Source organism: Mesoplodon bidens, assembly GCF_964165515.1.
Source record: "Mesoplodon bidens genome assembly, contig: HAP1_SCAFFOLD_1465, whole genome shotgun sequence".
Taxonomy (NCBI): domain Eukaryota; kingdom Metazoa; phylum Chordata; class Mammalia; order Artiodactyla; family Ziphiidae; genus Mesoplodon; species Mesoplodon bidens.
The window spans coordinates 1-24,892 of NW_027672387.1; the positions used below are offsets into that span (position 1 = coordinate 1).

At 52.9% G+C, this 24,892-nt stretch overlaps 4 protein-coding genes and 2 pseudogenes across 6 annotated transcripts; all 6 read left to right on the top strand.

The window, feature by feature from the left end:
- Window positions 1–2,869: 2,869 nt before the first annotated feature.
- Window positions 2,870–5,098, top strand: LOC308610265 (acetylcholine receptor subunit beta-like; the record flags this gene model as incomplete). Its single annotated transcript, XM_081259462.1, has 4 exons — window positions 2,870–3,499; window positions 3,997–4,178; window positions 4,518–4,680; window positions 4,985–5,098. The coding sequence occupies exons 1-4, from the start codon at window positions 3,284–3,286 to the stop codon at window positions 5,096–5,098; spliced, it is 675 nt and encodes a 224-aa protein (XP_081115588.1). The 5' UTR covers window positions 2,870–3,283.
- A 1,310-nt stretch (window positions 5,099–6,408) lies between these two features.
- On the top strand, window positions 6,409–8,562 carry LOC308610271 (uncharacterized protein SPEM2-like; annotated as a pseudogene). The gene is made up of 4 exons: window positions 6,409–6,549; window positions 6,712–6,769; window positions 6,902–8,171; window positions 8,472–8,562. The product of its transcript is annotated as an uncharacterized protein SPEM2-like (transcript).
- Window positions 8,177–12,139, top strand: LOC308610266 (uncharacterized protein). The gene is made up of 4 exons (XM_081259463.1): window positions 8,177–9,041; window positions 9,190–9,247; window positions 9,366–9,675; window positions 11,025–12,139. The coding sequence occupies exons 1-4, from the start codon at window positions 8,904–8,906 to the stop codon at window positions 12,052–12,054; spliced, it is 1,536 nt and encodes a 511-aa protein (XP_081115589.1). The 5' UTR covers window positions 8,177–8,903; the 3' UTR covers window positions 12,055–12,139.
- Window positions 12,140–13,990: 1,851 nt separating this feature from the next.
- On the top strand, window positions 13,991–16,950 carry LOC308610268 (acetylcholine receptor subunit beta-like). Its single transcript, XM_081259465.1, has 4 exons — window positions 13,991–14,620; window positions 15,118–15,299; window positions 15,639–15,801; window positions 16,106–16,950. The coding sequence occupies exons 1-4, from the start codon at window positions 14,405–14,407 to the stop codon at window positions 16,217–16,219; spliced, it is 675 nt and encodes a 224-aa protein (XP_081115591.1). The 5' UTR covers window positions 13,991–14,404; the 3' UTR covers window positions 16,220–16,950.
- A 579-nt stretch (window positions 16,951–17,529) lies between these two features.
- Window positions 17,530–19,683, top strand: LOC308610272 (uncharacterized protein SPEM2-like; annotated as a pseudogene). Its single transcript has 4 exons — window positions 17,530–17,670; window positions 17,833–17,890; window positions 18,023–19,292; window positions 19,593–19,683. The product of its transcript is annotated as an uncharacterized protein SPEM2-like (transcript).
- A 133-nt stretch (window positions 19,684–19,816) lies between these two features.
- LOC308610267 (uncharacterized protein) lies at window positions 19,817–24,684 on the top strand. The gene is made up of 4 exons (XM_081259464.1): window positions 19,817–20,162; window positions 20,311–20,368; window positions 20,487–20,796; window positions 22,146–24,684. Exons 1-4 carry the CDS (start codon window positions 20,025–20,027, stop codon window positions 23,173–23,175), a joined length of 1,536 nt encoding a protein of 511 aa, XP_081115590.1. The 5' UTR covers window positions 19,817–20,024; the 3' UTR covers window positions 23,176–24,684.
- The last annotated feature ends 208 nt before the right edge of the window (window positions 24,685–24,892 follow it).

The following is a 24,892-nucleotide window of genomic DNA, read 5'->3' on the forward strand; positions in this document are numbered from 1 at the left end:
TACCTCTGCAAGAATCCAAGCCTTTCCCAAGACTCTGACCTTCAGAAGAATCCAGTCATTACCCAAGATTCTTGGCCACAGAAGAGTCCATGCCATGCCCAAGACTCTGCAGTCAACAAGAGCTCAGTCCTTTGCCAGGAGTCTGATCTCCATAAGAGCCCAGGTCCTGTGCAAACCGCTCGCCTCCATAAGGGCTCAAGCCTTACCCGAGACTCCGGAGACTACAAGAATCCAGGCCTGACCCAAGCTTCTGGAGTCTGCAGGAGCCAAGGCCTTACTCAAGATTCTGACCTCCATAAGAATCCTGGCCTTACCCAAGATGCTGGAATTTACAGGAGCTCAGAACATACCCATGACCCTAACTTCCACGAGGACTCAGGAATTAATCGAGATCCTGGCCCCCATAAGGGTCCAGCCCTTACTCAAGACTCTGGCTTATCCAAGAGACGAGGCCTCCATAACAACTCAGGCCTTATCCCAAACCCTGGCCTCCACAAGAACCCTCTAGGAACTGACTCTGTCCAAGTTTTGGGCCCACGTCAGACCCAAAAGTCATTTATATCTGAGACAGTTCCTCGAAAGGAGGATGCAGGGCAGCACATACCATGGACTTCTGTCCCACCCAGTCACAACTCCTGCTCTGCCAAGGCTCAGGGGGCCTACAATGACCTGCTAACCTCCTCGCAGCGAACAGGCAGCCAAGCCTGGGTGTACCACCCGATACCATCCCCCCAGCCTGCCAGAACTATCGCCAGATGTCTACGCCTCCCAAAACCAGCAGGCACCCGGCTAGGGCATGTGGTCTTTGATGCCCGCCAGAGACAGCAGACAGGGTCAAGTGCGAAGCTCTGTCTCCCAGGCGCCTTCATAGGGCCACATCCAGCTGCCGGAGTCCAGCTCCAGCGAGTCAAGGGATACCCGAGGGATAGATAGCGTCGGCGAAGGAAATAAATCTATTACACTTCTTAAAGTATCAGCATTGCATGTTTCTCTCTCTTCTTTATTGTTTACAATCACAGGTTTATATATTGTAGTTGATTACATTACCAGGTATGTGACCAAACAATCTTAGCACAATCAAACCTCAAAATGTTCTATAAAGATTTTTTTTAAAAAAATATATCCCCTAGTTTCTAGATGTCCTATTAAAATATTTCCCAAGTTCCCATTAATCACAGGTTATTTCTTAGTAACCAAGCCAAGCAGTTATATGATTATTTTAGTTGTAAAAGTTGAAGCTACTTGTTCCTATTTCTCTTCTTGCATGGGCAACCTTTTACAATGGTTCCACGAAAATATTTACAATGTACCCTGCATGCCCTTTCTCGTTGTTTCCTTCAACTGAGACAGTGCTTTCTCCCTATCCTAGCAACTAATTCTGCTCTAGGCATTTGCTTTTCTAGAATTAATCTTCCTTTATAATAGAACCATAAATTTCCTATGTGATCAGGAACTCCAGCCCATGGCCATAACTCCATACTAGAGGGTGTTTTTCATAAAAAAAATATCCCTTTAGTTCCAGGCTCTTAATTCTTTACCCATTTCCCTGGGTCTTTAGTGGGTACTTCCCATTCTGTGGTAGTTTCAGGAGGGGGAGTCCTAGAGGAATTTTTCTTTCACGTGGAGCAACATCCCCCCAAAATTGCCCCTATATTTAAACTTATTATCATAAAACATAACAACAGAGCTGTAGTCCACCTTCCTGGCACGGCGCTGCCTTGCAGTTTCGCCTTCCGTTGCTTCATGACTTTGTCATGGTGCAATGGCTCCAGGATGGCTTCCAACATCCAACAACTCACCAGAGACCATCAAGGAGTGGGGATATCAGTGTGTGATGAGAAACTTAGAAAAAGAGGGGACAGATAAGCATGAGGAATAAAGAGACAAGAGAAGTGTTCTGTGGACTTTTGAGGACATCCAACCCAGCCCCATCCCACAGGGCCTGATGAGGACCTAAACTATCCCTGCTTTCCCTCCATCGCTGTCTAGCTAAATCCGTTATCCCCAAGGCCCTAGAGCTGCACTGTCAATTACAGTAGCCACTAGCCAAAGGCCTATTAGAATGTAAATTACTTAAAGTTAAGGAAAATTAATTCTATTAAAAATTAAGTTAAAAAGTTAAAAATTCTCTTCCTCAGGGAACAGAATTTCCCTGACATCCAATTCTGTTCCCTGGCAGTCCAGTTGTTGGGACTTGGCGCTTTCACTGATGTGGCGGTGGTTCAATCCCTGGTCGGGGAATTCAGACCCCGCAAGCTTCATGGCTTGGCCAGAAAAAAAAAAGAAATTCTCTTCCTCAGTGCCATGATCTTCTAAGTGCTCAGTAGCCACATGGAGCTAGTGGCTACTGCATTGGACGGCACAGATTTAGAACATTTCCATCATCATGAAAAATGCTATTGGAGAGCAGTGCTTTAGAGTTTAGAGCAATTTTCCTTTCCCTGTCACCCACGCCCAGCATCTTAAAGCTCCCCCAGAGCGCAGAGAACTTAATTCTTTTTAGGGTGGCTCAGAAGCCACCCTCTGGGGAGGAGGTAAGATGTAGGGATGGACACCCAATGCCTGATTTCCCCAGACTGTGAGAAAGAGCCCAGGCTTCAGTTTTCCTCATCTGGTCTCTTGGGTCACGACCAGATGTATGCAAACTTGCCTCCCCCATTCTGGGCTGTGTTTGGGGCTCTTGGTTGATCTGATTTACATTTTAACGGGATCAATGTGGCTGCTCTGTTGAGAACAGTCAGCAGGGGGGACAAAGGATGAAGCAAAGAGGAGGCCTTTGTAATAACTCAGATCTGAGGTAATGGTGGCTTGTACCAGGATGGTAGTGGTAGATGGGATAAGTCATCAGTTTCAGGATATATGTTGAAGGTAGAGCCAATAGGGTTTGGTATGGATTGGATATGGGATGAGAGAGAGGAGAGCTGAGAATGACTCCAAGGGATTTGGCCTGAGCCACAGGAAAGATCGAGTTGTCATTTATGACCTGAGGAAGACTGTGTGGGGAGTCGGTGGTGAGGGAATTAAGTTTTGGACATGTTAAGGTCGAGGTGTCTATTGGACACCCAAATGGAGAGGTTAAGTAGGCAGGTGGATACAAGTGTGGAATTTAGGGGAATCAGTCCAGGTTGGAGGTATAAATGTAGGAGTTATTTGCATGCAGTTGGCCCTTCCAAAAGCCTGTCCTTGAGTGGGCTGGAAACACGGTCACTGATTATGCCAGGGAGATTGCTTTCTGGCAAAGCCTAATCCTTCCGCCTTCCCCTCTGTCCCCCAAGTAGAGCAGATGGGGCTCTCGATCTTTGCCCTGCTGACCCTTACTGTGTTCCTGCTGCTGCTGGCAGACAAAGTGCCTGAGACCTCCCTGTCTGTCCCCGTCATTATCAAATACCTCATGTTTACCATGGTCCTCGTCACCTTCTCAGTCATCCTTAACATCGTAGTCCTCAACCTGCACCATCGCTCACCCCACACCCACCAAATGCCCCTTTGGGTCCGTCAGGTAAGAAGATCTCCTCTCCAACCTGTGTTAACTCTCAATCCTAGTATTTGGCTTTTTGTCCAGGTATCGCTCCTCACTCCCACCAACTTTCAACCTTCCCTTTCACAGACCTGAGGGAGAACTACAACTCCTGGTAGAGTGTCAAAGTGCCAAGGTCTTTGGGTGTTGAAATGTTGCCCAATTAATTTTATCCTCCCATCATTAACATTGCGTAGATCCCAGACTCTCTTCATCAATACTTCTCTCCTTCGTGGGTCCCAAGGAAGCATTCTCAGGGTTAGGTACTATCAGGGTGGAAGCCCTCAGAACTTTTCTTTCCAGTCAGGATGCCTCCTAACCCCCTTAAGGACTCTTGGGCTGTGTAGTTGCATTTCATCTGTGGGATGCATGCACGCATGCGCAGGAATGGGCACGTGCCGTGGGGGTGGTTGGCGGCTTCCCTTCTGGTCTGAAAGCATAAGAGCCCCCTCCAAGACGGCTCTTCTTCTACTCAGCAGATCTTTATCCACAAACTCCCTCCGTATCTGGGTCTGAAGAGACCCAAACCTGAGAGAGACCAGATACCGGAGCCACCTCCTATACCTCTCAGGGATTCTCCAGGAAGTGGCTGGGGTCGGGGAACAGATGAATATTTCATCCGCAAGCCACCACATGATTTTCTCTTCCCCAAACCCAACAGGTAGTATCTACTCCCCACGGCCCACGTAGAAGGGAGAGGGAGAACTACAGTTCCCAGAAGACTGTGCGGAGGCAGGCGTCCTAAGCTCTCAGAGGATGTCGTGGTCGAGCATCATGGGAGTTGTAGTACCCCTTCTGTTGCCCACTTTGCGGGGAGGTGGGAACTAAAGCGTAAGGGAATAGGAGGAATTGCGGAAGGCTAGAGAGGTCGCCGCTGCTGAAGAGAACCTGAAGGGCTCTCTCACGTTTTGAAACCTGGATGGGCGTTGGAGGAGGGAGCTGGGGCGGGGCCTAGAGCACCCACGCAGGCCGTCTTTGTGCCCCGGTCGTGGCCAAACAGACTCGCCTCTTCCACGTTCCAGCCTGAACTGTCTGCCCCGGACCTGCGGCCATTTATCGATGGTCCAAGCCGGGCTGTGTGCCTGCCTCCCGACCTACGGGAGGTCGTTTCTTCAATCAGCTACACCGCTCAACAGCTGCGGGAACAGGAGGACCACGAAGCTGTGACTCCAAAGAGGGTGGGTTAAGGCAAGGCCTGGGTGGCCTTGGCTCCACCGGCAAACTTAGGCTCCGCCCCCAGAACTCGATTATTTTTCTGATTGGAAGTTTGCCTCACTTGGTCCCGCCCCCTGGCTTCCCACTTGTTCTTTACTCACATCCGTCGCCTGCAGTTTCGCTCTCTGCTATTCTGCGGGCCCGCCCTTGTCTCAAAGCTGTGGTATGAGGACCTGGGTGCGGTACAGGGCCTTGAGGCCGCCTTCCCTGGTTGTCTGGAGCCCAGGAACAGTTTAATCTTCCTACCCCCAGTTGAAGGAGGACTGGCAGTTTGTGGCCATGGTGGTGGACCGCCTCTTCCTGTGGACCCTCGTCATCTTTCTGGATGCCACGTACCACTTGCCCCCTCCCGACCCCTTTCCTTGAGGACGAGAGGGCCAAGACCGAGGACCTCGGCCACTTGAGTTGAGAGTTTGATAGTACTCTCAAGTCCTATCCCTTTCTGCATCTTAACTCCTTCACTAGGAGTCCAATCCTCTCCTCATTTCGTTTCTAGGGAGGAAGCCCAAGTGGGACTGGGCAGCTGGGGGCCTTGGGCCCACCTGACATGCACTATCTGCTTATTTACTCTTTTGCTTCTTGAAGAAGCCCCATTGGATATTCACATCTAGGTTGGCAATGAATGGAACAAAGAACAAGAACTAGATTGTAAGCCTTCTGAGGGCAGGAACTATGGCTGTTCACTGTAATATCCCCAGCACCGAGCACAGATCCTAACCTATACAGCCGGTACCTCTGATTGAATGAAGAGGGAAATTATGTTTTCTGTAAGGAAATACACTAAGTAATAGTGCTTATGTGGGCATGTTGGGACTAGTGGTCGTTTTTTCTTTGTTTTGACCTTTCTGTACTTTATTGTATTTTGTAATATGTATTATCTTTAGGATAAGAAAAGGTTCTTTCTAAAAGGATGCATTTGTAATGAGGATAAAAAAGCACACTGTAAAAACCTCAAGTTCCAGCTTTGATGCTCAAACTTCGGACAAGCTACTAAACTGCTCTGTGCCTCAGTTTCTCCATCTGTAAAATGAAGCGAATAATAGTATCTGCCCCCTAGTCTGAGGATCATATGAGAAGATGAGAACAAAAGCATTATACAGTATACGTCAGAGGTTACAACCTGGTGTGTTTTGTGTGGCCCATGTTGTTGGCCAGCAGAGTTTAAAATTTGAATTGGTTTGCTACTTTTAAAATGTGGATATTTCACAGAGCAATTTGGATTTCTGGCTTCCCTTGAAACTTTTTAAGAACTGCAGGCTAGTTCTAAGAAGCCCAACAGGCTACGTAAGCGGTCCTAATGTCTTGAACAATGAAATGGAGGAAATCCTATATGCATGATCCAGTCACTATGAAGACTGTCTCTCATCTGTAGCAACCCTGCTTGCAAATCAAGTTAAGCAAGGCCCCATGGAGACAGAAGGACAGACTGAACTCTGGGGACTAGGCTCCATGTAGTGGGAGCCGAGGGCAGAGACGGCCACCTAAAGGACCAGCTGAGTGGATGAAAGATTGGACAACTCCGCATTGTGACTCCCTGCAATGTGCCTCATTATGACCATGGTCCCTCACCTGTTGGGGGGTGTCCCCAGGTCCTGGCATGAGTGCAGTGTGGGTCAGGGCCGGTGGGGTTGGGGGGGTGGGGCGTCCCACGGCTCAGGCGGCCCTAGGACCCGCCCACCATGGAACAGCAGCTCTGGTATGACAACCTGGGGTGCTGCCATCAATACCAAGAAAGTACCCAGAATGCGGAGGACTTCCTACTCCTGTTGCTGGGCATTGTCATTCTTGTCAGCATTGGGATCAGCATGGCAACTATGGTCAGCGATGGTTGGGGATCACCAGTAGGGGTGAAGATGGCTGAGGGTGGGAACCAGCTGCAGCCTGCACCTCCGTCTGCAGGAACGGTCTTGGCTGGGAGTGGTGGTGAGGGTAGAGAGCCTGGCCTTCATTTTCACCCACCCCACCCCACCCCACCCCAGATATGGCATGGGCTCCAGAATGCCTTAGACAAGACCATGTATTGTATTATTCAGAAAAGTAACTACAGAAGACAGCTAGGAGGCACCCCGCCTCGCCATTCCCAGGGCCCTAGAAACCCAGGCTCCCAGGTTCCCAACCCTGAAATCTTCTGACAGTTGCCCTGCCCTCACGGACTCTCGACTCCCACAGATGAAATCTCACAGGCTTGTGAAAGTTCCTCCAAACATCCTCCAGCCAAGGCCCAAGACATCCACATGCACTGCACCCTGGACCCTGTGGAAGTGAGAATGGCCCGGTCCACTTGCTACTCCTCGTCCTCCTACCACCATCTCCGCAACCGTAGCCGCAGCTGCAGCCGCCACCCCTGAAGCCACCAGGGGAGGCCCAAGAATTTAGAAAATTCCCCTCCAGCTGCTCAGGCTTCCGTAGGCCGCATCGCCTCCACGGGATGTCACAGCTGCCTCCGATGCCCTCCTTTAGCTGGGAGGACCCGGACTCCTACCTGGAGGAGGAGGACCAGCTTTCCTTCCCACAACCCAAGTACCCGTGGGGGTGCTGGGGAGGGCTCTACCGGCAGATGGGTCTGCCCTCCAACGTGGGCCTCTGGGGTCGACAGGGTGGGATCCTGGCCATCCAGCCACCAGCCTGTCTCTACCTGTCGCCCGAGCTGCACCGCATGCCCAAGCGTGTGGAGGCCAAGTCTGAGCTAGGGCTGCAGTCCTTCGGGGCCCCTTGCTCGCCATCCCGCATCTGGGGCAATGTGGATGCTGACCAGTGGACCTCGTCTCCACCACTTACCCGACGGCTGCCCCCTAACAGCTCGTGGGTCCCTGGGGGGCACAGAACTTACCCCTCAGGGGGCCATCTCCCGTATGACTCCTGGGATCAGCGGCGGCGTGGTCTGGAGGGCTCTGAGCCTCCATCAGCTCTGGTGCCTCAGGGCTACCGGCCCGAAGCCTGGCAGCGCAACTCCCCACCGGCCCACGGGCGGAGCCTCCACAGCTGTGCTCACAGCCAGCCCAACCACAGCCCGCGCCACTCCACGGGACACTTGAACTACTCCCGGGATCCCCACGAGGTGCGGCGCTGGGCGGCCGAATGGGCAGAGATGCTGCCTGTGCGGCACCCTCTGGCCGCCTCCGCCTCCCTCACGGTGCTGGCCGAGGCCTCTACCAGCGGGCCTCGGATTCCAGCTCAGCGCTGCTCCTCCGCCCCTCCCAGACTCTGCCCGACGTCCAGGCTACCGAACACCCTCCACCCCCGCCCACCTTCATGCCACTCAGCCGGAACCCAGGGGGAAATGCCAACTACCAGGTGTATGACAGCCTGGAGTTGAAGCGGCAAGTGCGGGAAGCCAAGCGCGGGCCAACTCGCTGCTACCTTCCACCTCGGCCTCGAGGCCCTCTCTGCACGGAAGCCAGGCTGGGAAAATGAACTGGCCAGCAGCTAATGGGGGCGGGTGGGGAGCGGCAGGGCATGGAGAGAGGAATAAAGAGCGCCATGGTCCAGAAAACATTGGCGGTCTGTGGCTTGGAAGCGCCACTCCTTCTGCCAGCTTGGGTCCCTGCCTTTGGCTTCCTGCAATAAGAAGCCAGTGTCCCCTTCTGGGCCTGAGGGTCCCCTTGGTTTAGTGGCCACAGTCCTGCCAGCAGGCCCCTCCTGGTCCGATACCATGCACTAAGTAGATCTGCAGCTGCAGTCTCCACACCACTGGTCTCTGGGCACCTCCTCTGTGTCTCAGCTGTCCCTGTCCCCAAAGAGCCTCAAACAAGAAGCTGCTTCCAAACTGGGAGGTTCCACATCTGGGCAGGTCCAGCTCCACAGCCAGTGAAGGGCATGAAGAAGGCTGAGGCTCTGGACTCCAGCCAGGCCTTCCGCAGGGCTCTGAGGCCAAGGTCTTTCTAGTCTCAGGAGGGGCCAAGAGATGGAATGTGACATTTGAACAAGTGAGTCAGTGGGCGGTGAGCGAATGTTTGACACCTCGAGGGGAGGTGTGCCGGCCTCCGGGCCCTGTTTGGCTGTCCAGGCTCAGCTTACCTCACCCGGGGAACCATGGAATGCCACGCCTGGCCCTCCTTTTCGTCCCCCTCCCTCACTGTGACGCCACCACCTGCCCCATTATGACCCAGTCTGTCTCCCAGTATACATATATGGAGGCCAGCGGACCCAGGCAGTCCTGGGACCCCCGGCCATGGCTGAGCAAACCCATTACCTAGCCGAGGCGTGCTCTGGCACCACACCCAGGAAATGCCAAGACCTAGGAGACTCAATTCTTCTGATCCTGGTCAGCATCATCTTGCTCAATGTGTGGATCAACGTGGTGACTCTGGTGAGGGCAGGATCTGGGCAGTGTGGTTGGGGGAGCCCTGGGGTCTTGAAGGGGCTGAGATGGGATGGCTGCTGCAGTGTGGCCGGACAAGGGTTGGATTTCAGGGCTCACCCTGATCCCGAACTCCACGCTCCCTTGCTTCCCTCAGCTCTGGATGCATCTGAAGAGATTCTTGCGGGCAGGTTTCAACCGTATTTTCCCCAAAGGTAAGTGGGCGCCAGTGTGGCCTCAGGGGATGTGGGCCTGTCCCCTTTCTTCTATCCCTGCCTTGATTCTCAGCCCCTCAGGAACCCAGGCCCTGTCCCATCTCGCCTTTCCCTGCAGACAAGCAAGCCAGCTGTGGAGGCAGCCATCGCATGTGCTGCTCCGTGGATCCCAAGAACCTGTGTTCAAGAGTTTCTCCCCGCTTCCACCATCGCCCGAGCTTCCTGCACAGGCACCCAAACCACCTTGAATCCTGGATACCAGAAACAGATGATGAGACGGCTTCTAAGTGCTGCTGGATGCCGCCGCAGTGTGGACGGGCTCGGGCTTCCACGGAGGCTCCACGGGGACTGTGGAAGGAGGGGGTAGTGGGAGCTGGGGAGGCCCCTCCGTTCACAGCCTTAAAGTCCAAAGCCACCTTTAACTCCAGGTGAGAGACATCTTCCAAGCTCCGCAGGATAAGCAAGGTGGACGTGGTTCCACTCTGCCTGCCCCAAGAGAGCAAGACTAAGACCCCAGACTATGACTCAGCCCAGGCCCCAGCCCGGGCCCAGACCTGCCCCCCAGTTCAGCTCCCTGCACATTCTCCTGCCAAGGCCCAGACCTTCTCCTACAAGCACCCCTCTGTGCACGCCCCACCTCAGGCCCAGACTTGCTCCACACTCCACCTCCCTGAGCACACTACCCCCCAGGCCCAGACCCCCTCACCAGCCCTCACCCCTGAGCACAGCCCTGCCCAGGTCCATGGCCCGGAGCATACCTCAGCCCATACCCCAGCCCAGGCCCAAGCCCAGGCCCCCTCACATGCCTCAGCCCAATTCCTGGGCCACACTTCTCTCTGCACCCTGACCCATGCTCATCTGACCTATACCCATGCCAACACTCTGGTCCCTCCCCCAACTTCTGCCCCTGCTACTACTCCTGCCCTAGCCCCTACACCAGCCCCTGTCCCGATCTCTGCCACAACCTCTGTCCCAGCACTGGTCATGGCCCTGACGACCCCTCCAGTCCCTTCCACCACCCGTACCCCCATCCTAGATTCTATTCTCTCTACCTTGTCTACCTTCGACCAAGGCCTCTCCTCTGGCCATGTGGTCTACTATGCCCGCAGCATAAAGCAGAACTTATTCCATGTGTGTCCCCCTCAGAACTCTGGGTACTCCAGAAATGACTTGGGTACCCTCTCCAGGCCCCAAGAGGGGCATGGTCTGGTGAGCTCTGGTACAGCTGAGCAAACACTGAAGCAATGTAGTGGGGACAGTGCCAAGCCCTCCACAGGGTCCATACTGGGTTACGTGGAGTTGGGGACTATGGAATGGAAGATCCCAAATGATGCCAAAGACAAATTTGTACAGTCCAAGACCTTCACTCACTGTAGCTCCCACCCTTGCCAGTCTGAGAAGAGAAACACGGATCCCCAGACTCCAGTCTACCCCAAATTCCTGGTGTACTCCAAGGATGCTGCACCTTCTCAACCTTGCTTCCATTCTCCGACCAGTGCCCAGAGCTCACCATGCACCATGCCTCCACCATGCACTCTTTCTCTGCCTCTTGTTTTCCCAGATCCTTTGTCCTTCATCAACACAGCAACCACCAGAAGCCCTCCGCCTTAATACAAACCCCCACCTTTCCCCCAACCTCCAAGTCTCCTCAGTCTGTCCTCTCTCCCCAGGGCCCCATCCCTCCCCAGTTATCCACTACTTCCCAAACCCCAAACCAGCCCCAACCCCCAGAACTTCATGAGAGTCTAGGTCTCAACCAATGCTCTGTCCTCCAAAGGACCCCAGGCCTTACCGGAGACACAGGCCTCCCCAAGAACCCAGGCCTTGCTCAAGATCCAGGCCTCCACGAACTTCGAGGCCTTACCAAAGACCCTTACCTCTGCAAGAATCCAAGCCTTTCCCAAGACTCTGACCTTCAGAAGAATCCAGTCATTACCCAAGATTCTTGGCCACAGAAGAGTCCATGCCATGCCCAAGACTCTGCAGTCAACAAGAGCTCAGTCCTTTGCCAGGAGTCTGATCTCCATAAGAGCCCAGGTCCTGTGCAAACCGCTCGCCTCCATAAGGGCTCAAGCCTTACCCGAGACTCCGGAGACTACAAGAATCCAGGCCTGACCCAAGCTTCTGGAGTCTGCAGGAGCCAAGGCCTTACTCAAGATTCTGACCTCCATAAGAATCCTGGCCTTACCCAAGATGCTGGAATTTACAGGAGCTCAGAACATACCCATGACCCTAACTTCCACGAGGACTCAGGAATTAATCGAGATCCTGGCCCCCATAAGGGTCCAGCCCTTACTCAAGACTCTGGCTTATCCAAGAGACGAGGCCTCCATAACAACTCAGGCCTTATCCCAAACCCTGGCCTCCACAAGAACCCTCTAGGAACTGACTCTGTCCAAGTTTTGGGCCCACGTCAGACCCAAAAGTCATTTATATCTGAGACAGTTCCTCGAAAGGAGGATGCAGGGCAGCACATACCATGGACTTCTGTCCCACCCAGTCACAACTCCTGCTCTGCCAAGGCTCAGGGGGCCTACAATGACCTGCTAACCTCCTCGCAGCGAACAGGCAGCCAAGCCTGGGTGTACCACCCGATACCATCCCCCCAGCCTGCCAGAACTATCGCCAGATGTCTACGCCTCCCAAAACCAGCAGGCACCCGGCTAGGGCATGTGGTCTTTGATGCCCGCCAGAGACAGCAGACAGGGTCAAGTGCGAAGCTCTGTCTCCCAGGCGCCTTCATAGGGCCACATCCAGCTGCCGGAGTCCAGCTCCAGCGAGTCAAGGGATACCCGAGGGATAGATAGCGTCGGCGAAGGAAATAAATCTATTACACTTCTTAAAGTATCAGCATTGCATGTTTCTCTCTCTTCTTTATTGTTTACAATCACAGGTTTATATATTGTAGTTGATTACATTACCAGGTATGTGACCAAACAATCTTAGCACAATCAAACCTCAAAATGTTCTATAAAGATTTTTTTTAAAAAAATATATCCCCTAGTTTCTAGATGTCCTATTAAAATATTTCCCAAGTTCCCATTAATCACAGGTTATTTCTTAGTAACCAAGCCAAGCAGTTATATGATTATTTTAGTTGTAAAAGTTGAAGCTACTTGTTCCTATTTCTCTTCTTGCATGGGCAACCTTTTACAATGGTTCCACGAAAATATTTACAATGTACCCTGCATGCCCTTTCTCGTTGTTTCCTTCAACTGAGACAGTGCTTTCTCCCTATCCTAGCAACTAATTCTGCTCTAGGCATTTGCTTTTCTAGAATTAATCTTCCTTTATAATAGAACCATAAATTTCCTATGTGATCAGGAACTCCAGCCCATGGCCATAACTCCATACTAGAGGGTGTTTTTCATAAAAAAAATATCCCTTTAGTTCCAGGCTCTTAATTCTTTACCCATTTCCCTGGGTCTTTAGTGGGTACTTCCCATTCTGTGGTAGTTTCAGGAGGGGGAGTCCTAGAGGAATTTTTCTTTCACGTGGAGCAACATCCCCCCAAAATTGCCCCTATATTTAAACTTATTATCATAAAACATAACAACAGAGCTGTAGTCCACCTTCCTGGCACGGCGCTGCCTTGCAGTTTCGCCTTCCGTTGCTTCATGACTTTGTCATGGTGCAATGGCTCCAGGATGGCTTCCAACATCCAACAACTCACCAGAGACCATCAAGGAGTGGGGATATCAGTGTGTGATGAGAAACTTAGAAAAAGAGGGGACAGATAAGCATGAGGAATAAAGAGACAAGAGAAGTGTTCTGTGGACTTTTGAGGACATCCAACCCAGCCCCATCCCACAGGGCCTGATGAGGACCTAAACTATCCCTGCTTTCCCTCCATCGCTGTCTAGCTAAATCCGTTATCCCCAAGGCCCTAGAGCTGCACTGTCAATTACAGTAGCCACTAGCCAAAGGCCTATTAGAATGTAAATTACTTAAAGTTAAGGAAAATTAATTCTATTAAAAATTAAGTTAAAAAGTTAAAAATTATCTTCCTCAGGGAACAGAATTTCCCTGACATCCAATTCTGTTCCCTGGCAGTCCAGTTGTTGGGACTTGGCGCTTTCACTGATGTGGCGGTGGTTCAATCCCTGGTCGGGGAATTCAGACCCCGCAAGCTTCATGGCTTGGCCAGAAAAAAAAAAGAAATTCTCTTCCTCAGTGCCATGATCTTCTAAGTGCTCAGTAGCCACATGGAGCTAGTGGCTACTGCATTGGACGGCACAGATTTAGAACATTTCCATCATCATGAAAAATGCTATTGGAGAGCAGTGCTTTAGAGTTTAGAGCAATTTTCCTTTCCCTGTCACCCACGCCCAGCATCTTAAAGCTCCCCCAGAGCGCAGAGAACTTAATTCTTTTTAGGGTGGCTCAGAAGCCACCCTCTGGGGAGGAGGTAAGATGTAGGGATGGACACCCAATGCCTGATTTCCCCAGACTGTGAGAAAGAGCCCAGGCTTCAGTTTTCCTCATCTGGTCTCTTGGGTCACGACCAGATGTATGCAAACTTGCCTCCCCCATTCTGGGCTGTGTTTGGGGCTCTTGGTTGATCTGATTTACATTTTAACGGGATCAATGTGGCTGCTCTGTTGAGAACAGTCAGCAGGGGGGACAAAGGATGAAGCAAAGAGGAGGCCTTTGTAATAACTCAGATCTGAGGTAATGGTGGCTTGTACCAGGATGGTAGTGGTAGATGGGATAAGTCATCAGTTTCAGGATATATGTTGAAGGTAGAGCCAATAGGGTTTGGTATGGATTGGATATGGGATGAGAGAGAGGAGAGCTGAGAATGACTCCAAGGGATTTGGCCTGAGCCACAGGAAAGATCGAGTTGTCATTTATGACCTGAGGAAGACTGTGTGGGGAGTCGGTGGTGAGGGAATTAAGTTTTGGACATGTTAAGGTCGAGGTGTCTATTGGACACCCAAATGGAGAGGTTAAGTAGGCAGGTGGATACAAGTGTGGAATTTAGGGGAATCAGTCCAGGTTGGAGGTATAAATGTAGGAGTTATTTGCATGCAGTTGGCCCTTCCAAAAGCCTGTCCTTGAGTGGGCTGGAAACACGGTCACTGATTATGCCAGGGAGATTGCTTTCTGGCAAAGCCTAATCCTTCCGCCTTCCCCTCTGTCCCCCAAGTAGAGCAGATGGGGCTCTCGATCTTTGCCCTGCTGACCCTTACTGTGTTCCTGCTGCTGCTGGCAGACAAAGTGCCTGAGACCTCCCTGTCTGTCCCCGTCATTATCAAATACCTCATGTTTACCATGGTCCTCGTCACCTTCTCAGTCATCCTTAACATCGTAGTCCTCAACCTGCACCATCGCTCACCCCACACCCACCAAATGCCCCTTTGGGTCCGTCAGGTAAGAAGATCTCCTCTCCAACCTGTGTTAACTCTCAATCCTAGTATTTGGCTTTTTGTCCAGGTATCGCTCCTCACTCCCACCAACTTTCAACCTTCCCTTTCACAGACCTGAGGGAGAACTACAACTCCTGGTAGAGTGTCAAAGTGCCAAGGTCTTTGGGTGTTGAAATGTTGCCCAATTAATTTTATCCTCCCATCATTAACATTGCGTAGATCCCAGACTCTCTTCATCAATACTTCTCTCCTTCGTGGGTCCCAAGGAAGCATTCTCAGGGTTAGGTACTATCAGGGTGGAAGCCCTCAGAACTTTTCTTTCCAGTCAGGATGCCTCCTAACCCCCTTAAGGACTCTTGGGCTGTGTAGTTGCATTTCATCTGTGGGATGCATGCACGCATGCGCAGGAATGGGCACGTGCCGTGGGGGTGGTTGGCGGCTTCCCTTCTGGTCTGAAAGCATAAGAGCCCCCTCCAAGACGGCTCTTCTTCTACTCAGCAGATCTTTATCCACAAACTCCCTCCGTATCTGGGTCTGAAGAGACCCAAACCTGAGAGAGACCAGATACCGGAGCCACCTCCTATACCTCTCAGGGATTCTCCAGGAAGTGGCTGGGGTCGGGGAACAGATGAATATTTCATCCGCAAGCCACCACATGATTTTCTCTTCCCCAAACCCAACAGGTAGTATCTACTCCCCACGGCCCACGTAGAAGGGAGAGGGAGAACTACAGTTCCCAGAAGACTGTGCGGAGGCAGGCGTCCTAAGCTCTCAGAGGATGTTGTGGTCGAGCATCATGGGAGTTGTAGTACCCCTTCTGTTGCCCACTTTGCGGGGAGGTGGGAACTAAAGCGTAAGGGAATAGGAGGAATTGCGGAAGGCTAGAGAGGTCGCCGCTGCTGAAGAGAACCTGAAGGGCTCTCTCACGTTTTGAAACCTGGATGGGCGTTGGAGGAGGGAGCTGGGGCGGGGCCTAGAGCACCCACGCAGGCCGTCTTTGTGCCCCGGTCGTGGCCAAACAGACTCGCCTCTTCCACGTTCCAGCCTGAACTGTCTGCCCCGGACCTGCGGCCATTTATCGATGGTCCAAGCCGGGCTGTGTGCCTGCCTCCCGACCTACGGGAGGTCGTTTCTTCAATCAGCTACACCGCTCAACAGCTGCGGGAACAGGAGGACCACGAAGCTGTGACTCCAAAGAGGGTGGGTTAAGGCAAGGCCTGGGTGGCCTTGGCTCCACCGGCAAACTTAGGCTCCGCCCCCAGAACTCGATTATTTTTCTGATTGGAAGTTTGCCTCACTTGGTCCCGCCCCCTGGCTTCCCACTTGTTCTTTACTCACATCCGTCGCCTGCAGTTTCGCTCTCTGCTATTCTGCGGGCCCGCCCTTGTCTCAAAGCTGTGGTATGAGGACCTGGGTGCGGTACAGGGCCTTGAGGCCGCCTTCCCTGGTTGTCTGGAGCCCAGGAACAGTTTAATCTTCCTACCCCCAGTTGAAGGAGGACTGGCAGTTTGTGGCCATGGTGGTGGACCGCCTCTTCCTGTGGACCCTCGTCATCTTTCTGGATGCCACGTACCACTTGCCCCCTCCCGACCCCTTTCCTTGAGGACGAGAGGGCCGAGACCGAGGACCTCGGCCACTTGAGTTGAGAGTTTGATAGTACTCTCAAGTCCTATCCCTTTCTGCATCTTAACTCCTTCACTAGGAGTCCAATCCTCTCCTCATTTCGTTTCTAGGGAGGAAGCCCAAGTGGGACTGGGCAGCTGGGGGCCTTGGGCCCACCTGACATGCACTATCTGCTTATTTACTCTTTTGCTTCTTGAAGAAGCCCCATTGGATATTCACATCTAGGTTGGCAATGAATGGAACAAAGAACAAGAACTAGATTGTAAGCCTTCTGAGGGCAGGAACTATGGCTGTTCACTGTAATATCCCCAGCACCGAGCACAGATCCTAACCTATACAGCCGGTACCTCTGATTGAATGAAGAGGGAAATTATGTTTTCTGTAAGGAAATACACTAAGTAATAGTGCTTATGTGGGCATGTTGGGACTAGTGGTCGTTTTTTCTTTGTTTTGACCTTTCTGTACTTTATTGTATTTTGTAATATGTATTATCTTTAGGATAAGAAAAGGTTCTTTCTAAAAGGATGCATTTGTAATGAGGATAAAAAAGCACACTGTAAAAACCTCAAGTTCCAGCTTTGATGCTCAAACTTTGGACAAGCTACTAAACTGCTCTGTGCCTCAGTTTCTCCATCTGTAAAATGAAGCGAATAATAGTATCTGCCCCCTAGTCTGAGGATCATATGAGAAGATGAGAACAAAAGCATTATACAGTATACGTCAGAGGTTACAACCTGGTGTGTTTTGTGTGGCCCATGTTGTTGGCCAGCAGAGTTTAAAATTTGAATTGGTTTGCTACTTTTAAAATGTGGATATTTCACAGAGCAATTTGGATTTCTGGCTTCCCTTGAAACTTTTTAAGAACTGCAGGCTAGTTCTAAGAAGCCCAACAGGCTACGTAAGTGGTCCTAATGTCTTGAACAATGAAATGGAGGAAATCCTATATGCATGATCCAGTCACTATGAAGACTGTCTCTCATCTGTAGCAACCCTGCTTGCAAATCAAGTTAAGCAAGGCCCCATGGAGACAGAAGGACAGACTGAACTCTGGGGACTAGGCTCCATGTAGTGGGAGCCGAGGGCAGAGACGGCCACCTAAAGGACCAGCTGAGTGGATGAAAGATTGGACAACTCCGCATTGTGACTCCCTGCAATGTGCCTCATTATGACCATGGTCCCTCACCTGTTGGGGGGTGTCCCCAGGTCCTGGCATGAGTGCAGTGTGGGTCAGGGCCGGTGGGGTTGGGGGGGTGGGGCGTCCCACGGCTCAGGCGGCCCTAGGACCCGCCCACCATGGAACAGCAGCTCTGGTATGACAACCTGGGGTGCTGCCATCAATACCAAGAAAGTACCCAGAATGCGGAGGACTTCCTACTCCTGTTGCTGGGCATTGTCATTCTTGTCAGCATTGGGATCAGCATGGCAACTATGGTCAGCGATGGTTGGGGATCACCAGTAGGGGTGAAGATGGCTGAGGGTGGGAACCAGCTGCAGCCTGCACCTCCGTCTGCAGGAACGGTCTTGGCTGGGAGTGGTGGTGAGGGTAGAGAGCCTGGCCTTCATTTTCACCCACCCCACCCCACCCCACCCCAGATATGGCATGGGCTCCAGAATGCCTTAGACAAGACCATGTATTGTATTATTCAGAAAAGTAACTACAGAAGACAGCTAGGAGGCACCCCGCCTCGCCATTCCCAGGGCCCTAGAAACCCAGGCTCCCAGGTTCCCAACCCTGAAATCTTCTGACAGTTGCCCTGCCCTCACGGACTCTCGACTCCCACAGATGAAATCTCACAGGCTTGTGAAAGTTCCTCCAAACATCCTCCAGCCAAGGCCCAAGACATCCACATGCACTGCACCCTGGACCCTGTGGAAGTGAGAATGGCCCGGTCCACTTGCTACTCCTCGTCCTCCTACCACCATCTCCGCAACCGTAGCCGCAGCTGCAGCCGCCACCCCTGAAGCCACCAGGGGAGGCCCAAGAATTTAGAAAATTCCCCTCCAGCTGCTCAGGCTTCCGTAGGCCGCATCGCCTCCACGGGATGTCACAGCTGCCTCCGATGCCCTCCTTTAGCTGGGAGGACCCGGACTCCTACCTGGAGGAGGAGGACCAGCTTTCCTTCCCACAACCCAAGTACCCGTGGGGGTGCTGGGGAGGGCTCTACCGGCAGATGGGTCTGCCCTCCAACGTGGGCCTCTGGGGTCGACAGGGTGGGATCCTGGCCATCCAGCCACCAGCCTGTCTCTACCTGTCGCCCGAGCTGCACCGCATGCCCAAGCGTGTGGAGGCCAAGTCTGAGCTAGGGCTGCAGTCCTTCGGGGCCCCTTGCTCGCCATCCCGCATCTGGGGCAATGTGGATGCTGACCAGTGGACCTCGTCTCCACCACTTACCCGACGGCTGCCCCCTAACAGCTCGTGGGTCCCTGGGGGGCACAGAACTTACCCCTCAGGGGGCCATCTCCCGTATGACTCCTGGGATCAGCGGCGGCGTGGTCTGGAGGGCTCTGAGCCTCCATCAGCTCTGGTGCCTCAGGGCTACCGGCCCGAAGCCTGGCAGCGCAACTCCCCACCGGCCCACGGGCGGAGCCTCCACAGCTGTGCTCACAGCCAGCCCAACCACAGCCCGCGCCACTCCACGGGACACTTGAACTACTCCCGGGATCCCCACGAGGTGCGGCGCTGGGCGGCCGAATGGGCAGAGATGCTGCCTGTGCGGCACCCTCTGGCCGCCTCCGCCTCCCTCACGGTGCTGGCCGAGGCCTCTACCAGCGGGCCTCGGATTCCAGCTCAGCGCTGCTCCTCCGCCCCTCCCAGACTCTGCCCGACGTCCAGGCTACCGAACACCCTCCACCCCCGCCCACCTTCATGCCACTCAGCCGGAACCCAGGGGGAAATGCCAACTACCAGGTGTATGACAGCCTGGAGTTGAAGCGGCAAGTGCGGGAAGCCAAGCGCGGGCCAACTCGCTGCTACCTTCCACCTCGGCCTCGAGGCCCTCTCTGCACGGAAGCCAGGCTGGGAAAATGAACTGGCCAGCAGCTAATGGGGGCGGGTGGGGAGCGGCAGGGCATGGAGAGAGGAATAAAGAGCGCCATGGTCCAGAAAACATTGGCGGTCTGTGGCTTGGAAGCGCCACTCCTTCTGCCAGCTTGGGTCCCTGCCTTTGGCTTCCTGCAATAAGAAGCCAGTGTCCCCTTCTGGGCCTGAGGGTCCCCTTGGTTTAGTGGCCACAGTCCTGCCAGCAGGCCCCTCCTGGTCCGATACCATGCACTAAGTAGATCTGCAGCTGCAGTCTCCACACCACTGGTCTCTGGGCACCTCCTCTGTGTCTCAGCTGTCCCTGTCCCCAAAGAGCCTCAAACAAGAAGCTGCTTCCAAACTGGGAGGTTCCACATCTGGGCAGGTCCAGCTCCACAGCCAGTGAAGGGCATGAAGAAGGCTGAGGCTCTGGACTCCAGCCAGGCCTTCCGCAGGGCTCTGAGGCCAAGGTCTTTCTAGTCTCAGGAGGGGCCAAGAGATGGAATGTGACATTTGAACAAGTGAGTCAGTGGGCGGTGAGTGAATGTTTGACACCTCGAGGGGAGGTGTGCCGGCCTCCGGGCCCTGTTTGGCTGTCCAGGCTCAGCTTACCTCACCCGGGGAACCATGGAATGCCACGCCTGGCCCTCCTTTTCGTCCCCCTCCCTCACTGTGACGCCACCACCTGCCCCATTATGACCCAGTCTGTCTCCCAGTATACATATATGGAGGCCAGCGGACCCAGGCAGTCCTGGGACCCCCGGCCATGGCTGAGCAAACCCATTACCTAGCCGAGGCGTGCTCTGGCACCACACCCAGGAAATGCCAAGACCTAGGAGACTCAATTCTTCTGATCCTGGTCAGCATCATCTTGCTCAATGTGTGGATCAACGTGGTGACTCTGGTGAGGGCAGGATCTGGGCAGTGTGGTTGGGGGAGCCCTGGGGTCTTGAAGGGGCTGAGATGGGATGGCTGCTGCAGTGTGGCCGGACAAGGGTTGGATTTCAGGGCTCACCCTGATCCCGAACTCCACGCTCCCTTGCTTCCCTCAGCTCTGGATGCATCTGAAGAGATTCTTGCGGGCAGGTTTCAACCGTATTTTCCCCAAAGGTAAGTGGGCGCCAGTGTGGCCTCAGGGGATGTGGGCCTGTCCCCTTTCTTCTATCCCTGCCTTGATTCTCAGCCCCTCAGGAACCCAGGCCCTGTCCCATCTCGCCTTTCCCTGCAGACAAGCAAGCCAGCTGTGGAGGCAGCCATCGCATGTGCTGCTCCGTGGATCCCAAGAACCTGTGTTCAAGAGTTTCTCCCCGCTTCCACCATCGCCCGAGCTTCCTGCACAGGCACCCAAACCACCTTGAATCCTGGATACCAGAAACAGATGATGAGACGGCTTCTAAGTGCTGCTGGATGCCGCCGCAGTGTGGACGGGCTCGGGCTTCCACGGAGGCTCCACGGGGACTGTGGAAGGAGGGGGTAGTGGGAGCTGGGGAGGCCCCTCCGTTCACAGCCTTAAAGTCCAAAGCCACCTTTAACTCCAGGTGAGAGACATCTTCCAAGCTCCGCAGGATAAGCAAGGTGGACGTGGTTCCACTCTGCCTGCCCCAAGAGAGCAAGACTAAGACCCCAGACTATGACTCAGCCCAGGCCCCAGCCCGGGCCCAGACCTGCCCCCCAGTTCAGCTCCCTGCACATTCTCCTGCCAAGGCCCAGACCTTCTCCTACAAGCACCCCTCTGTGCACGCCCCACCTCAGGCCCAGACTTGCTCCACACTCCACCTCCCTGAGCACACTACCCCCCAGGCCCAGACCCCCTCACCAGCCCTCACCCCTGAGCACAGCCCTGCCCAGGTCCATGGCCCGGAGCATACCTCAGCCCATACCCCAGCCCAGGCCCAAGCCCAGGCCCCCTCACATGCCTCAGCCCAATTCCTGGGCCACACTTCTCTCTGCACCCTGACCCATGCTCATCTGACCTATACCCATGCCAACACTCTGGTCCCTCCCCCAACTTCTGCCCCTGCTACTACTCCTGCCCTAGCCCCTACACCAGCCCCTGTCCCGATCTCTGCCACAACCTCTGTCCCAGCACTGGTCATGGCCCTGACGACCCCTCCAGTCCCTTCCACCACCCGTACCCCCATCCTAGATTCTATTCTCTCTACCTTGTCTACCTTCGACCAAGGCCTCTCCTCTGGCCATGTGGTCTACTATGCCCGCAGCATAAAGCAGAACTTATTCCATGTGTGTCCCCCTCAGAACTCTGGGTACTCCAGAAATGACTTGGGTACCCTCTCCAGGCCCCAAGAGGGGCATGGTCTGGTGAGCTCTGGTACAGCTGAGCAAACACTGAAGCAATGTAGTGGGGACAGTGCCAAGCCCTCCACAGGGTCCATACTGGGTTACGTGGAGTTGGGGACTATGGAATGGAAGATCCCAAATGATGCCAAAGACAAATTTGTACAGTCCAAGACCTTCACTCACTGTAGCTCCCACCCTTGCCAGTCTGAGAAGAGAAACACGGATCCCCAGACTCCAGTCTACCCCAAATTCCTGGTGTACTCCAAGGATGCTGCACCTTCTCAACCTTGCTTCCATTCTCCGACCAGTGCCCAGAGCTCACCATGCACCATGCCTCCACCATGCACTCTTTCTCTGCCTCTTGTTTTCCCAGATCCTTTGTCCTTCATCAACACAGCAACCACCAGAAGCCCTCCGCCTTAATACAAACCCCCACCTTTCCCCCAACCTCCAAGTCTCCTCAGTCTGTCCTCTCTCCCCAGGGCCCCATCCCTCCCCAGTTATCCACTACTTCCCAAACCCCAAACCAGCCCCAACCCCCAGAACTTCATGAGAGTCTAGGTCTCAACCAATGCTCTGTCCTCCAAAGGACCCCAGGCCTTACCGGAGACACAGGCCTCCCCAAGAACCCAGGCCTTGCTCAAGATCCAGGCCTCCACGAACTTCGAGGCCTTACCAAAGACCCTTACCTCTGCAAGAATCCAAGCCTTTCCCAAGACTCTGACCTTCAGAAGAATCCAGTCATTACCCAAGATTCTTGGCCACAGAAGAGTCCATGCCATGCCCAAGACTCTGCAGTCAACAAGAGCTCAGTCCTTTGCCAGGAGTCTGATCTCCATAAGAGCCCAGGTCCTGTGCAAACCGCTCGCCTCCATAAGGGCTCAAGCCTTACCCGAGACTCCGGAGACTACAAGAATCCAGGCCTGACCCAAGCTTCTGGAGTCTGCAGGAGCCAAGGCCTTACTCAAGATTCTGACCTCCATAAGAATCCTGGCCTTACCCAAGATGCTGGAATTTACAGGAGCTCAGAACATACCCATGACCCTAACTTCCACGAGGACTCAGGAATTAATCGAGATCCTGGCCCCCATAAGGGTCCAGCCCTTACTCAAGACTCTGGCTTATCCAAGAGACGAGGCCTCCATAACAACTCAGGCCTTATCCCAAACCCTGGCCTCCACAAGAACCCTCTAGGAACTGACTCTGTCCAAGTTTTGGGCCCACGTCAGACCCAAAAGTCATTTATATCTGAGACAGTTCCTCGAAAGGAGGATGCAGGGCAGCACATACCATGGACTTCTGTCCCACCCAGTCACAACTCCTGCTCTGCCAAGGCTCAGGGGGCCTACAATGACCTGCTAACCTCCTCGCAGCGAACAGGCAGCCAAGCCTGGGTGTACCACCCGATACCATCCCCCCAGCCTGCCAGAACTATCGCCAGATGTCTACGCCTCCCAAAACCAGCAGGCACCCGGCTAGGGCATGTGGTCTTTGATGCCCGCCAGAGACAGCAGACAGGGTCAAGTGCGAAGCTCTGTCTCCCAGGCGCCTTCATAGGGCCACATCCAGCTGCCGGAGTCCAGCTCCAGCGAGTCAAGGGATACCCGAGGGATAGATAGCGTCGGCGAAGGAAATAAATCTATTACACTTCTTAAAGTATCAGCATTGCATGTTTCTCTCTCTTCTTTATTGTTTACAATCACAGGTTTATATATTGTAGTTGATTACATTACCAGGTATGTGACCAAACAATCTTAGCACAATCAAACCTCAAAATGTTCTATAAAGATTTTTTTTTAAAAAATATATCCCCTAGTTTCTAGATGTCCTATTAAAATATTTCCCAAGTTCCCATTAATCACAGGTTATTTCTTAGTAACCAAGCCAAGCAGTTATATGATTATTTTAGTTGTAAAAGTTGAAGCTACTTGTTCCTATTTCTCTTCTTGCATGGGCAACCTTTTACAATGGTTCCACGAAAATATTTACAATGTACCCTGCATGCCCTTTCTCGTTGTTTCCTTCAACTGAGACAGTGCTTTCTCCCTATCCTAGCAACTAATTCTGCTCTAGGCATTTGCTTTTCTAGAATTAATCTTCCTTTATAATAGAACCATAAATTTCCTATGTGATCAGGAACTCCAGCCCATGGCCATAACTCCATACTAGAGGGTGTTTTTCATAAAAAAAATATCCCTTTAGTTCCAGGCTCTTAATTCTTTACCCATTTCCCTGGGTCTTTAGTGGGTACTTCCCATTCTGTGGTAGTTTCAGGAGGGGGAGTCCTAGAGGAATTTTTCTTTCACGTGGAGCAACATCCCCCCAAAATTGCCCCTATATTTAAACTTATTATCATAAAACATAACAACAGAGCTGTAGTCCACCTTCCTGGCACGGCGCTGCCTTGCAGTTTCGCCTTCCGTTGCTTCATGACTTTGTCATGGTGCAATGGCTCCAGGATGGCTTCCAACATCCAACAACTCACCAGAGACCATCAAGGAGTGGGGATATCAGTGTGTGATGAGAAACTTAGAAAAAGAGGGGACAGATAAGCATGAGGAATAAAGAGACAAGAGAAGTGTTCTGTGGACTTTTGAGGACATCCAACCCAGCCCCATCCCACAGGGCCTGATGAGGACCTAAACTATCCCTGCTTTCCCTCCATCGCTGTCTAGCTAAATCCGTTATCCCCAAGGCCCTAGAGCTGCACTGTCAATTACAGTAGCCACTAGCCAAAGGCCTATTAGAATGTAAATTACTTAAAGTTAAGGAAAATTAATTCTATTAAAAATTAAGTTAAAAAGTTAAAAATTCTCTTCCTCAGGGAACAGAATTTCCCTGACATCCAATTCTGTTCCCTGGCAGTCCAGTTGTTGGGACTTGGCGCTTTCACTGATGTGGCGGTGGTTCAATCCCTGGTCGGGGAATTCAGACCCCGCAAGCTTCATGGCTTGGCCAGAAAAAAAAAAGAAATTCTCTTCCTCAGTGCCATGATCTTCTAAGTGCTCAGTAGCCACATGGAGCTAGTGGCTACTGCATTGGACGGCACAGATTTAGAACATTTCCATCATCATGAAAAATGCTATTGGAGAGCAGTGCTTTAGAGTTTAGAGCAATTTTCCTTTCCCTGTCACCCACGCCCAGCATCTTAAAGCTCCCCCAGAGCGCAGAGAACTTAATTCTTTTTAGGGTGGCTCAGAAGCCACCCTCTGGGGAGGAGGTAAGATGTAGGGATGGACACCCAATGCCTGATTTCCCCAGACTGTGAGAAAGAGCCCAGGCTTCAGTTTTCCTCATCTGGTCTCTTGGGTCACGACCAGATGTATGCAAACTTGC